Source organism: Microtus pennsylvanicus, chromosome 8, assembly GCF_037038515.1.
Source record: "Microtus pennsylvanicus isolate mMicPen1 chromosome 8, mMicPen1.hap1, whole genome shotgun sequence".
Lineage (NCBI taxonomy): Eukaryota > Metazoa > Chordata > Mammalia > Rodentia > Cricetidae > Microtus > Microtus pennsylvanicus.
Window position 1 is genome coordinate 96,427,641 of NC_134586.1, and position 14,393 is coordinate 96,442,033.

General features: G+C 45.7%; 1 protein-coding gene across 1 annotated transcript in view; it reads left to right on the plus strand.

The window, feature by feature from the left end:
- Nol10 (nucleolar protein 10) overlaps positions 1–14,393 on the plus strand; it is an 84,458-nt gene that overhangs the window by 18,332 nt on the left and 51,733 nt on the right. The window contains exons 10-13 of the mRNA XM_075984057.1: positions 1,609–1,687; positions 2,889–3,038; positions 7,108–7,174; positions 11,261–11,313. Coding sequence (XP_075840172.1) covers positions 1,609–1,687; positions 2,889–3,038; positions 7,108–7,174; positions 11,261–11,313 — 349 coding nt within the window. The remainder of the gene's footprint in view (positions 1–1,608; positions 1,688–2,888; positions 3,039–7,107; positions 7,175–11,260; positions 11,314–14,393) is intronic.

The window sequence follows — 14,393 nt, forward strand, 5'->3', positions numbered from 1 at the left end:
AGCCAGTGTTCTTAACCGCTGAGCCATCATCTCTCTAACCCCAGTGTTTTATTTTTTATGTTTTTTTGGTTTTTCGAGACAGAGTTTCTCTGTACCTTTGGAGCCTGTCCTGGAACTAGCTTGTGTAGACCAGGCTGGCCTCAAACTCACAAAGATCCGCCTGCCTCTGCCTCTGCTGGGATTAAAGGCATGTGCCACCACTGCCCAGTTTATTTTTTATGATTAGCTTTATGCTTATCCTACAAGCCTTATAGCCTGTCTACTGTTATTGAATAAACTGTAGAAGGTGAAGAAGCTTTAAACACTGGACAGAGGGGTGGCTATCTTTCTTTTCCATGAGTGACTGATATCTCTCTGCCTGAGGAAGACAGACTCACCTGAAAACCAGGAAGAGCTAATATGACAGTTCCATAAGATGGTTAGGAAGTAAATGTCCATAAGCCATTGATTTTGTTATTTATTAGCAATGCCCCAGTAGGAGGAGGCAGTAGACCAAAGTTCTCATAACATTAACTGTGCAGCTACTCAAGGATTCACTCACTTGAAGAAAGTGATAAAATTGCACTATAAAATGAATCTTGGTGAAATAGGAAAATACTTCCCTATGAAAAATTATTCTAAAGTTCATTTTGAAGACGATGGAATCTTTGTGGACCAGAGGCTTCCTTCTTTACTGCTGTTCAGAGCAGCTCCAGGCTGGGGCTTTAGGTGGCCGGAGAGGATTGATGATGCTGTGGGTGTCAGCCTGGGCTGGAATTGTGGCTAGCAACATGTGGCCCATGAGGACTGAAAGCAGAGCTGTTGAGATTTCACTGTGTAGCCCTACATGAGTGCTGGGGTTACAGGCGTGTGTCACCACAGCAAGCTGGTGTCTACGTCTGACCTATTGTCTCTCGTTTTTCCCACCTCGATCTTTTGGTGCTAGTTTTCATTGCTGGTGTGTGAGAATCATGGTCTATAATTGTAGCCATAATCTTTGTTCTAGCTTCAGTACTTTGGAGATCCTAGGATCTTCATTTAGGTATTAACCTTTTATTTTAGATGAATGAAATTGATCTATTTCATGTTTTAAATATTCTTTAATTATGTGTATATGTGTATGTGCCCATGAGTGTAGGTGCCTGAAAAGAGCAAAGGTATCAGATCTGCTGGATCTAAAGTTATATAGGTGGTTGTGACATGGGTGCTGGGACTTGTACTTGGGTCCTCTGTAAGAGCAGTACATGTTCTAAACCACTAAGCCATCGCTTGCCTCAGTGAAAGTTGTTTTTACATGAGAAGTAAGCATACCCATGCCCCAAGATAAGTTGTTTCCCTGAGTAAATATGGAATGTTTGGGGACTGCAGGTTTGGCTCATTCAATGAAGTGCTTGTTTGCTGTACAAGATATGACTTAGTTCAGATCCCAGCATCCTTATAAACCAGTCACAGCAGACTGTAGACCAGGCTGGCCTCGAACTCTCAGAGATCCACCTGTCTCTGCTGGAATTAAAGGCATCCCCCCCCCCCGAAATGCTTGTCATATTTGAAGTGAAGATAAATGATGAGCCTATTATTTAGTAAAAGATTTGGTCACATAGTCACAGAGAACAAATATTTGCCTTTCAGGATAAACAGCTTGCCCACCATCTCTGCTTTGAAGTTTAATGGCGCCTTGACCATGGCAGTTGGAACCTCCACAGGACAGGTAAATATGTTCAAGGTGGAAATTTCACATGTAAGATAGTATTTTGGATATGTATTGGGAGACACATACTTGGGACAAGAAGTGAGGTTGTTCTCTTTGGCCAGAGTGGAGTGTTCCAGAATGCCAGAGCCTTCTAGTACCTGGGGATTGGTCTAGGTTCTTTGGAACTGGAGTTGAAGTGGAGTAGTTCTCAGGGGTGTGTGTGTGTGTGTGTGTGATTTTTCCAAGCTGTTTGTCTGTTTAACAGCCCTGATTGTCCTGGAACCTGCTTTGTAGACCAGGCTAGCCTTGAACTCACAGAGATTCACCTGCCTCTGCCTCCCCCATGCTGATATTAAAGGCATGCAACACCCTGCAAACTTAAGGTATCTTTTTCCCACATAGTACTTAAACATCATCCTACAGTGTCCACAGAACTTGCCTTTGTTTTACGCCTTTCCTTCATAATGAACCCTTGTAAGTTGTCTGACCACAAAGAGATGGAGAGAAACTCTAATAGATTTACTGCCTCTCTTCCAGGGTGATGGGAGACCTGTCACCTGAGATTGTGAAACCCAGCTTTCTGGGCTCCCCTGCCTCTAATGATGGAAGTCAGGAGAATCTCCTGTCTTGGACCTGCCAGCCCTTTCTTACTGAGGAGTGCACTGGCTCCATTCTCTGTCACGTCGCTTGTGGCGGCAGCACCTGCTGTGGCGTAGGCCATCATACAGATTTGCTAATTAACAAGTGATACACTTAGTGTAGATCCGTAATTATTACATCAGTGTGCCTAAAAACTACTGGGATTGAAGTCATAAAAATGTATTCTACAGGCTGACTTTCCTGTTAGGCTTTGAGTGAATTTGTTTGTTGTGTTCATAGGTTATGAAATACAGGACAGTCATTATTTCAAGTTTTATTTATTTATTTATTTATTTTTGGGACTGTCTCCTGCAGCCCAGGTTAGCTTCAAACTCCACGCGAAGCCAAGGATGACCTTGAGTGCCTGATTCCTTTCCTCTCCCTATCCTAGGTGCTGAGGTTGCCAGCACGTGCCACCATGCCTGGTTTTTGCCATGCTGGGAAATGAACTGCAGGCTTCGTGCTTGTTAGGCCAGTGCTCTCTTAGCTGAGCCACCTCCCCAGCTCCTAGGGTTCCTACTTTTAAATGTGTTGTTTTGGACATTGCTCCTTTGACTAAAATAACTGTTTTCTCTTTGAGGTATTGCTGTATGACCTTCGCTCGGACAAGCCATTGCTGGTCAAGGATCACCAGTATGGACTGCCCATTAAGTCAGTCCATTTCCAGGATTCGTTAGATTTGGTCTTGTCTGCGGACTCCAGAATTGTCAAGATGTGGAACAAGAACTCCGTACGTACTTTTGTTGAAATTGTCTCTGTTTTCCTTGCCTCTTCCCAGTGCTTCCTTTGTTTCCTTTGTGTTTGGAAGCTTGTGTGAGTCCTTGAGAAAGGGGTGCTGAGTGGTCATCTGGGAACCAGCAGGTCCGTCACTGTAGGGCAGGGCACACTGTGTTTGAGTATAGCTGGCATGAGCTTGTCCCCAGTTAAGGAACATCCTGATTGGCCAGCCCTGGCTGGTGTGCTTTTCATTTATTTAAGCACATTTGTGCTGTCGTGTGCGTAAGCCAGCCAGAGGACAACTTGAGGGACTGAACTCAGATCATCAGGCTTGGCCGCAAAAGTCTCCAGCCCCTCAGCCATCCTGCTGCCCCCAGCATACATCTTTGAGGGATGTTAGAGGGAGAAAATTCACTGTGAAGGAGACTTCACCTAACTGTCGCCTGTGAGGGTGTGTGTGTGCTGCAGCACATGTGGGGATCACAGGACAGCTGGGTGACAGCAAACACGTGATCTGCCGAGCCATCTCCCCAGCTTACTCACCACCCCAGCAGAATCCTCAGGGCCGACATTGCCTTTCCATGCCAGTGCCACTCCATGACCCAGGTTCACACCACCTCAGACAAGTAGAGTTAGAGATGGAACCTGTACAGTAATTTCATGTCAGTCAGTCTGTCTGTCTTTGGTGGTGGTACTGGGACTGAGCCCAGGTTGTGTGTGCTTGGCAAACGCAGTACCACTGAGTTACATCCTCAGTGTTCTTTTTACTTTTTATTTCAAGAGAGGGTTTTGGTGAGTGAATAGTGTTTCCTTAATATTTGGATACTGGGCGGTGGTGGTGCCACACCTTTAATTCCAGCATTAGGGAGGCAGAGGCAGGTGGATCTCTGAGTTGAGGCCAGCCTGGTCTACAGAGTGAGTTCCAGGGCAGTCAGGGCAACACAGAGAAACTCTCAAAAAAAAAAAAAAAAAAAAAAAAAAGAAAGAAAGAAAGGAAAAAGAAAAGAAAGAAAAAAATTGGTGTTTCCCTTCAACTCCAAGTGTTAAAAAGTAACAACAGTTTGCATTGCTGATTTTAATCTACCTTCTTTTTTTTTAACTATTTAAAAGTTTTTTTTGTTGTTTTAAGTCTTATTAGCTCAAGATAGCATCAAATTTGCTGTGGGTGACCTTTAACTATTGATCTGCTGCTGAGCCTTCAGAGTACATGATTGTAGGAGCCTCCCACCATGCCTAGGCTTGTTATTTTGTTTTTTAAAACCTAAGTATTAGCAGAGTGTGGTGGCTCATGCCTGTCATCTCAGTGCTTAGGAGGTAAGGTAGGAAAATCAAAGCCATCTGGGCTAGAGTGAGACTGTCTTAAAACCTGAGAAGACTGAAGGTAATTCCATTCCATCAATAAAACAAATCAGATACAGCAATTGTTTCCCTGTTATAGTCTCTCTCTCTCTCTGTTTTTTTGAGACAGGGTTTCTCTGTAGCTTTGGAGCCTGTCTTAGAACTTGCTCTGTAGACCAGACTGGCCTCAAACTCACAGAGATTCGCCTGTCTCTGCCTCCCAAGTGCTAGGATTAAATGCATGTGGCACCGCCGCCTGGCTCTTTCTAAAAATTAAAACAATATATTCAAGTTTTATACATGTGTCTGCATGTATATCTGTGTTTCTGTCATGTTCAGATGCCCCCTTGGAGCAAGAATTACAGGTGTTTGTGAGCTCCCTGACCAGGGTTGTGGACAGAACTCAGGGCTTTGGAAAAGCGGAAAGTACTCAACTGCTGAGCTCTCTCCAACCCTTGGTTTTTTTTTTTTTTTTTTTTTTTTTTAGTCTATACACTAATTCTATAGGCTTAAAAGTGTTCATTTAAAAACACTCCTGAGATGGCACTGGACAGGAGGCCCATGCCCTCCGCATTCACTGCTTAGAGCAGCTGCTGGGTCCTACGGGCACCTGCTGTGCTTGGGCAGAGGGCCACAGGCAGCTCAGTCACAGTCCCGTCACCTGTCACTCTGGCTTTTGTAGGCATTACTTTACTTTTTTTTTTGTTTGTTTGTTTTTTGTTTTTTAAATTTTGCATTTTGTAGCTAGAGAAATGGTTCAGCTGTTAAAAGCACCAGCTGCTCTTCCGGAGGACCCAGGTTCAGTTCCCAGCACCTACAAGTCAGCTCCCAGCTGTTTATGACTCGAGTCCTAGAGGCTCCAGTGGCCTCTTCTGGACTTCCCAGAAGTCCCACATTCAGGCCAACGCACATAAAATGAAACTAAGTTCTCAAGATCTTATTTTAAGTTTTGCATTTTTGTCTCCAGAAATGTGGTGGCCTTAATTTCTGTATTCTTCTGACTCTGTCTTGGTGTTCACAGCCATTCTTGAGATAATCCATTCCTGTGACTGTAACTTAAGAGAGGAGAATCAGCTTATGGCATTTCTGAATTATTGGAAATATTACCCTGATGCTTTCAGGGGCATTGACTATGTTTTCTGCTTTGTAGACTTTGAGTTTGGAGGGTTCGAGGACTCTTGGGGGACTTGGTATATCTTAGACAAATAATTTTTCTGACAGTCCTAACTAATGAAAAACTTTAACTGGGTGGGGTGTGTTCGCATATAATCTCAATACTTAAGAGGCTGACTGAGTCCGGAGGACTTAGAGTTTGAGGCTGAGTTGGAGTATGCAGTGACCAAATAATGATAATGATAATAATAATAATAATATTTAAACTCTTGCTGGTTACATTTAATTGCTAAGTGCATATATTTTTATTTAGATATATTCTCACTATGTAGATAAGGCTTGCCTGGGACTCACTGTGTAGCTCCTACCTCCACTTTCCAAATGCAGAGATTATAGTTGGGAGCCGCCACAGCTGCCTCTTTTGTCTGAAAACTCCCAAGATACTGTAAAGAAGGCATTCCCTTGACCTGGCTCCCATCCCGCCTAAGCTAGTGACCCATTCAGTTTGGATATGTCCTTCCAGACCCCTTACTGCTGCATTCCTGTGCCCCAGGGTCCTGTGACCCATGGATCCCTTTGTCTCTGGTTCTGTGCCCCATGTGTCTGCTGCGCCACACCATCAAGTTCTGTTCTCTTCCTCCTTTCCTTGCCCTCTCCTTCCCGCTTCAGTGCGAGATAGCTGGGCGAGCACTTGGCTACTGTTTTTCATGAACCATGAAATCACCATCCTGCCTGGGCTTCAGCTCCACCTACTTCTGCCCTGGCAGTACCACATCCTGCTGTCGGTCTTCTGGTTATGACTTATGGCTGCAAGAGCTGGCAGAACTTGTCAGCATCCCCACTTGAAGACATCACGTCGTAATTATGGCAATCGATTTTTTTTTTTTTGGCATTTTGTTTCTTAAGACTAAACACTTCCTCTTGACTAACAGATTACCCAGCTCTGCATGACCTGCTTTCCTTGTTTATCCTTCTCGTCTTTCTCCACGCCTACCTCTTTCTGGGCCATTTTTCTCCTATCAGTTTTTAATAGTATAGCAGACTGTCCCCCACCTTTAAAGTAGGATGTGTCAGCCTTCACAGTGTAGTGACTGATACTTTGTATTCATGGGGCTCCCTGTGGTTTTTCATTGCCTTTTGGGCTTTGGTGATGCTGCTGCACAGTTCAGTTTCAACTCTGTCTTCTGCTGTGCACCCGCATCTCCAGTACTGGGATTCTTCTGTTCTGTTTGAACAGATCAACTTTCTGCTACAGCTTCATTTCTAAGATGAGAGTATTTGATGTGTTGATAAGACAAGTAAGGTTAGGGCGGGGGGAGGGGGTTTGAGCACGGTTTCTCTGTGTTACAGCCCAACAGCCCCAGCTGTCCTGGTACTAACTCTTGTAGACCAGGCTGACCTTGAATTCACAGAGATCCACCTGCCTCTGCCTTCCGAGTGCTGGGATTAAAGGCGTGTACCACCAGTGCCTGGCTGACAAAAAAGATTTTAAAGTATAAATTCTTTCAATTAGGTTATTTCTTTTATGTAGCACTAGGAGGATTGTGGTCTCCATTTTATTTTCTTTATGTGCCTTTGCTAAAAAGCTGTCTTTGATGATCTTAGTAATCCAGATTTGCTTACTGTTTTAGGGAAAAATATTTACTTCACTGGAGCCAGAACATGACCTTAATGATGTTTGCCTCTATCCCAACTCAGGTAGGCACTCACGTTCCTGTGCTGGAGTTTCAAACTGCATTTACTTCATAAAATAACATTTGGCCTGGTCAGAACAGTGCCTGGGTTTTTCAGGCACTTGGAAGAAGGAAGAGCAGGAAGCGGTGTGGGTGACTCAGGAAAGGGCACTCTCATGACTCAGTGCTCAGCCCGCCCGGCTATTAGTAGAAACTAGCAACAGACTGCATGCAGGCGGCAGGTGAAGTGCTATTTTGGTGTATTCTTTATGGGATTAGTAATAGCATGTGGAAATTGAGGTTAGGGATATAGAGGGGGCTGCAGTCACCAGGTAGTACAGATGGTTATAGAGTTTTTGAGATATACTGCATCATGTACTGTTCAGCAAATTATATGATAGGTTTCAAAATTCAGCAACATATTCAGAGCAGATCCTGATGGGGATCTGAGAGAATTAGAACCCTCCCCATCTCAAGCCGTGTCCCCTAAGGACAGGCACACACAATTCTGCTGACGAGACAGACAACAAAGCCTGAAGTGCCTCATCATGCACATGGAGATGGTCCCGTGCCAGTGTGTTAGAAGGAGTCATGAGCCAGAGCTGCCGAAGGTGGGCAGAGGAGGCTTGCAGGGCATGTGTGGAGGGCAGTCATTGAGTGGGATTAAAGCGGCTCTGTTGTTGAGGTGATTGACTGAGAAGACAACGTCAGAGGAGTAACAGGGAGGGTTGTGGGAAGGCTGAAGTGAACGGACAGTGGGCTGCAGGTGGTGGCAGCACAGGAGTGACCTGAGAACCTGGGCTCCCTCTGTCTCCAGATGGCCCACAGAGATGAAGGTGGGCTAGCTTGGAACTGCAGTACCTAGGAAAGTAGTGTTCTGCATTGAGGCAGTGAGCATATGTGTTCTTCTGACGTCTAAGTACTAAGCAGTGACATGAGAGGCATAGTGTCTGTTTGTACAGGCCAGCACCCCGAACCCCCTGTGCACCATAGTGTAACTGATGTAGCAGGCCCTGCACTGACCACAAGTCAGCACCCGAGCCGTCTGTGTATAATAGCCTGTGTGATCACCAGGTAGGCAGGTGTGCTGAGAGAATGCTCATAGGTAAATGCAGGTTGATGATTGAAGAAGTGGAAGTAAAGTTGGCCTCCAGACGTAGTTCTAGGATAGCATGGCTACAGAGAATCCTGTCTTCTGAAAAACCAAAGCAGGTTCTGCGCATCAGCCCTCATTCCAGCAGGTCATCCATACGAGGTGATAGCGTTGGTTCGGTGTGTTCGGGAATCTCCTTTGCCATGTGTGGTTTGGATGAAGAACGGCTTTTTCTGTCAGATGACTTACAAGAGGCAGTTAGGTATACAACAGCCAGGCCAGTAATTGTTTCACAAGACCACGGTACAGTCGTGCTGGCCTCCGCCCACTGGCATGGGCTCCTCACTGCTCAGAGACTGTTCTGCACTGGCTTTACCATACTTGCTCTTCCCTTCCCCTCTGAGCTGTGGTCATCATCACTAGGTACTTACTCATAGTTTAGACAAGCTAAACCCCTTTTAGTATGTTCACATACTCACTTTTGGAGTGATTAGAGCCTAACCATGACACTTGTTTAGTAATGTTTTTTATTTGCAAGGCAGCTTGGAATATTGAGAAATGACTTCGCCTCCCTGGCTCATTTTCTGGCCTGTATCTGGCTACTCAGGCAGCCCTTTGCACAGCTCCCATGCATTGACCAGCCCTTCTGCACAGGTCAGGGCACTGTCAGACAGCACAACTCTGGGACCCAGTGTGTATAGCTTGCTGACGAAGAAAGCATGTAAAGATGATGCATGTCTGAGACCCACCCTAGCCTGTAAATGCATGATTTAGAGGTGCAGAGCCATTGGTAGAAAGAAATAGTTAGTGGGCTTTGGACTTGAGAAAGACCTGCCTCAGGCTTTGCTATGCCCATCACGCCCCTCAGCTTTCTTACCTGCCATACAAAGCTGCAGGAAACCTCCTGGACTGTGGAAAATGCCAGGTTGCTCTGCATCTCCCTCAGCATCCTCCAATAGAACATGACGTGGCAAACAGCCATGGGGCGTTTGCACATGTAATCTCACAGTGAACTTACTGCTCCCTGTGTCAGTGAGAAGCTGATGGGGCAGATGTGTTCCTGCTGCTCTTCTTCCCAGATTGTCTGCCCTGAACCGTTCAGAGTGGGACTAAAGCTATGTGTTTCAGTGCAGAGCTTTTCAAATGTGGTTGACCAGCTGGCTAGTCAGGCTGCCTGCCTGTCCTTCCTTTTTTCTGTGCTTTTAACCTTCGGACCCCTTGCAGATTGGTACTTTTGTACAGTACAATACAAATAATTACTAGCAAAATGGTCACACACGGGGATAACACTGCCCCGCGGTTTTGTTTTGTCCTTTTTCCACACTACCATGTTAAGCTGCCTCCAGGCTTTTAGGTTCCTTTCATTTTCTGTACTTTTATCTCCAGCCTGGTAGCAGGTTGCAGATGGCCCAGGGAACTTACCTTGAATAGCACTGCTGTAGATCTCTGTCTCTAGATTTGTGTCTTGGACCTTGGTGAGCCTTTTCCCTGAACTACAGATGATTTCTGACTTGTGCGTGTGCTCAGGGTGGGGGGTGGGGGTGTGCATACGCACACTGTATCAGATCTCTGAGAGTGTCTTAGACTGCAGATGCTGTTGTCTTTTCTCCCTCTGAACAGTTTCATTTCTTTTGGGAATGATAAACAGCAGCATTTTGAGAAACTAAGTGGAAACATTGTCCCTAATTCCAGTATCCTCAGAAGAACTGTTACTGCTCCTTAGCGAAAGTGGCTGCATTAGTCCTGTGTCCTGTTTGAAGAGGTCCTCCTTCTGCACTTGGAGTCACTGCTGCCGTCTAGTTTGACATTGTGCTAGAAACAGAAAGTGGGCTGAGGAAGGCGAGTCGGTAGCCACATGTGTATGCCAGGATTTTCATTTTCTTGATAGTATTTAGACTATTTAATGGTTTATTTGATAATGTAAGAAGTCTTTTCATTTTGTTTTGAGTGGAGTTTTAATGTTCCACTTTACATGGGCTGGTGATGTTTATTTTAAAGAGTACCATGCTCACTGAGATCATATGTGAGCTTATCTAGAAACATACGTTATTATCCTGTAGAGGTTTGGGTAGATGCTGTCTGAGTTCATGTGTAGACACGAGGGGTGTGGCTGTAGTACATCTTGTCACCTTGGAGGTGCTGCAGAAAACCTGAGGGTCCTTGCTGGGAACTGAAACATTTCATATCTGACGTGAAGTAGCCAAATACCTACAAATGTTGGATCTCTGATTTCTTGGGGTTATAGGGAATAACAGGGCTGCCCTCCAGCCTGGTTTTGCTTTCTCACAATGGGGATGCCATGGAGACTAAATTAACTTCTCTAGTGGTTCATTTTTTAAAAAATTCCCTAAGACGATTATAACACTCTGACATATGGGTCTTAAGAAAATATTTTCTGTGTGTTTTGCCTGAATGTATGTATGTATACCACATGTGTGCTTGGTGCCTAGAGTGGTCAGAAGAGGGCATCAGATCCTCTGGAACTGCAGTTACAGATAGAACCATCGTGTGGGTGCTGGGAACTGAGCTGGCTCTCTGCAAGAGCAACAAGTGCTTTTAGCCACTGAGGCATCTCTCCTGTCTTGACATGTCTTTTGGGACGTGGGTCTTTTGGGGGTAGTTCTACACAATGCTCCCTTAGTCATTTTGATCTGTAGTTGGCTTTGAAATTTAATGCAGAAATTCTGATGCTGAGATCTTTTGCTTCCTTGAGTCCTGACTCCAGGAAGGGAGTCTTTTTCTCCATTATTATTCTCTGGGCATCTTATGCATGAAGCTGGAAGTGCTCTGGATCTTATGTAGAGCTGAGTGCCTCTCTGGAGCCTGGTCATGGCCTTTGCTCATGAAATTCACAGACAGGGAGTTCACAAATAGGAAGTCGGCTGTCCCACCACTGAGGTCCCTTGCCCTGAAAGGCAGCTTGCAAGTACTGGCAATACAAACCTTTCAAAATGTAAAACACATAGAAAAGGGTACTTCCTGTCATGTGTTTAACTTTCTCTTTGTGTTTATTTTTAGGAATGCTTCTTACTGCCAATGAGTCCCCCAAGATGGGCATCTACTACATTCCGGTAAGAGCCAGCAGGAACAGGCACAGAGTTTGTGTGTGAACTGGTTGTGTTGACAGCCTTTGGGCTCTGTGTGGCTGTGCTGTACTGCGGACTCACTGTAGATGAGTAAATGTCTCAGCATGCTGCAGTGTGGATTGTTTTGTGCTGCCTTAGCGCAGGCTGGAAAAAACTAGTAATCTCAGCTTTGTTGTTTGTTTGGCTGTGAAGTGTTTCATAATCTAGAACATTGATTCATCTGTTGACTAATTGGAGGTCTAAATCAAAACTAAGAGTCTAGTTCTTTTCTTGTTACCTTGCTTTTACAAATAAGTTGCCCATGAGAGAGGCCATCTTAGATGATCAGGATTATCAGTGATGACATATAAGTTTAAAATCTGTTATTATATTGTCATCCTGAAAGCATTGTTCTTCTGTACCAGGAGTTTCCATATTTTACCTTTTAGTCTATAGAAGGAGAGAGCTGGAATATGTCTTTAGGAAGGCAGTCTTCGTGTAGAGCTGACATTAGCTAGTCTGGGATGTGGGGGAGCAGTGGGCGGGTCTTGCAGATGGGAGGACTTGAGAGCAGTGGGCCGCCAGTCATGGGAAGTCTCCCTTGGAGTAGCTTGGCTGTGTGTGGGTATGTTTTCCCAGTCCGCTTGCTGCTGAGCAGCTGTCTTGGGAAACTGATGCCACAGCAGTCCGTAGTGTTTGTTCTGAGTGATAGTAAAGTGAGGCTGTTCAAGCAGGAAGCTGCTGCTCTTCCTGCCTTGTCATCTGCTCCTCTCCCCCAGCCTCACAGCCTCCCATGTTTCCGTTGTCTAATGGGTAGTCATTGGCTGCATCAGCCGCGTGTCAGGCACCATGCTGGATGCTGGCAGCATCACAGTACACAGTCTATCAGCATGGCTCCATCCTCAGAGTTAAAACAGGAAGAAAAGGGGTTTCAGGTCTGGCCATGAGCTATAGGAGCAAGACTCTGAGAGTGCTCGGGAAGAGAGACCTTTCCCCCAGTGTGGGCTAGGTGCCTGAGGGAAACTCAGAGAACTACCCAGAGTGACTTCAGGGAGCCTGGAGGTTGATTCTGTGGACTGGATGGAGCTACTGCGTGGGAGTAGCGTTCAGCAGCAGAAGATGCCTGTGGAGAGCTCAGGAGAGAGACTCATGGGGCAGAACAAGCCCCAGACTAGGAAGGGTCTGTAAGTGTGAGCGCGAGAGGCACAGGGAGCCTGGCACACCTCGAGCAGCAAAGTGGCAGAGCCAAGGCTGACCTTTGGAAAGGTTTTGGTTACAACAAAGAGTTTAAGCTGGAAGCAGCTAGAACAGACTGGCAGTCCCCACGAGGGAAGGCAGGGCTGGGCTGTCATTTTCAGCATTGGGACTTCGATGGGTCCTGGGACAGTTTGAGAAAGAAGCAACTCTGGCTTGGAATCCATGTCCACCTGTGGAGGTGTGGGTGGACCATAAGAAACTCTGCCCGTTGGTTCTACCTTCCCAGGCCTTTGGGTAACACTGCGTGGTGAGGAGAGTAACTCAGCTTGTTCCCACCTGCATGTTAGGGGCTTGTCTTCCTCCTCTAAGGAGTGCTTCCTGGTGTTGCAGTGAATGGGACAGGACAAGAGCCTGAGTGCCGTGTGGTATAGAGAAGGCAGTTGTGGATTGGAAGACAGACTTGTATAAGTTTAGATGTGGGATGTGAGGGAGAAGAAAGAAATAAGTGTGGCCCAGGCTCTGCCAGGGCCAATGCACAACACTGCCGTCATTACCATCTCGAAAGAGGGGCGGGGCTGTTAAACACGTCCCCTTTGATGCTTATACATTGGGAAGTGGCCTTTTACAGAAATGGCACAAATGTTTTAATTTCACAAATAATGTATCCATCTTCTTTGTTTGTTTGTTTGTTTGAGACAGGGTTTCTCTGTGTAGCCCTGACTGTCCTGGAACTTGCTTTGTAGACCAGGCTGGTCTTGAACTCACAGAGATCCGCCTGCCTCTGCGATTAAAGGTGTGCACCACCAGCACCGGCCCTTTATCCATGTTCTTATTCTCAGTGTTGTGCAAAGTATGAGGAAAGAAAAATGTATTCTGCCCCTGTAGAATCATAGTTGCCATTAATATTTGGAAACATTGTCTTTTCTGTTATGTTGACAAATATTTTTTTTTTCCTTTTTAGTTTTGCTTATTTTTCATGACTGGGTCTCATAAAGCCTGGGTTGACCGGGAATCTGCTATGTAGTCAAGGATGACCTAGAGCTCTCCTGATCTTGGTTTTGCTGCCTTTAGGTTATGAGATAACATGTGTGCTCTACCATGAGTGGTGATACGGCATTTTATAGGTAAATTATATCCGATTTTATAGCATTAATCCTATATCATCTAAAGCTTGCTTTCACAGGCCATGGGTTCAATACCTAACACTGGAGAAAAAGAAATCCCCTAAAGCGGACAAGGGACAGTGGGCACACCTGTGACTCTAGAGTTCAGGATCAGAGGCAGGAGGATAGCCTGGGCTACATAGCAGTCATTTCCACTGTATTTCTTCTCTTTTCTTTTTGAGATGGGATTTCACAGTGTTGTGCAGGCTGGCACAGAATTTGAGCTTTGTAGCCTAGGCAGCCTCAAGCTCTTGGTCCTCCTGCCTTCTTTGTATCTAGGATTACAATGTGTGCTGCTTGGTTTGGCCTCTGTGTTGTATTTTGTTGCCTGGTGTGGGGGGCTGTTTTAGAATTGAGGAGCCCCCTTCCCTACTCACATGCAGTTCTTTGGTTCTGTTTTGTGGTAGCTTGCTCCTTCCTGTCCTTTCCTGCACTGGGCATCACACCAGGGCTTTGCACATCATGTTGCCCAAGCACCCCCCCCCAAAGCTTCACCCCAGCTGACAATGGGGATTGCTCTTTTGTTCCAAGTCATGGGGACTTTTGAGTGCAAGAGCAAGAGGGGCTGATGGTAACTGAACAATGAGAAGCTGCTGTCTTGACTCGCAGGCCTGTATCACAAGGCCCCATCTCAGCTTGGTAGCTGAGATTTGACAGGCAGCTGTGAACTGGGTCCAAAGCTCAGGTGCCTGTACACGTGAGACCAGTGTGCACAGAGGTCTTGCT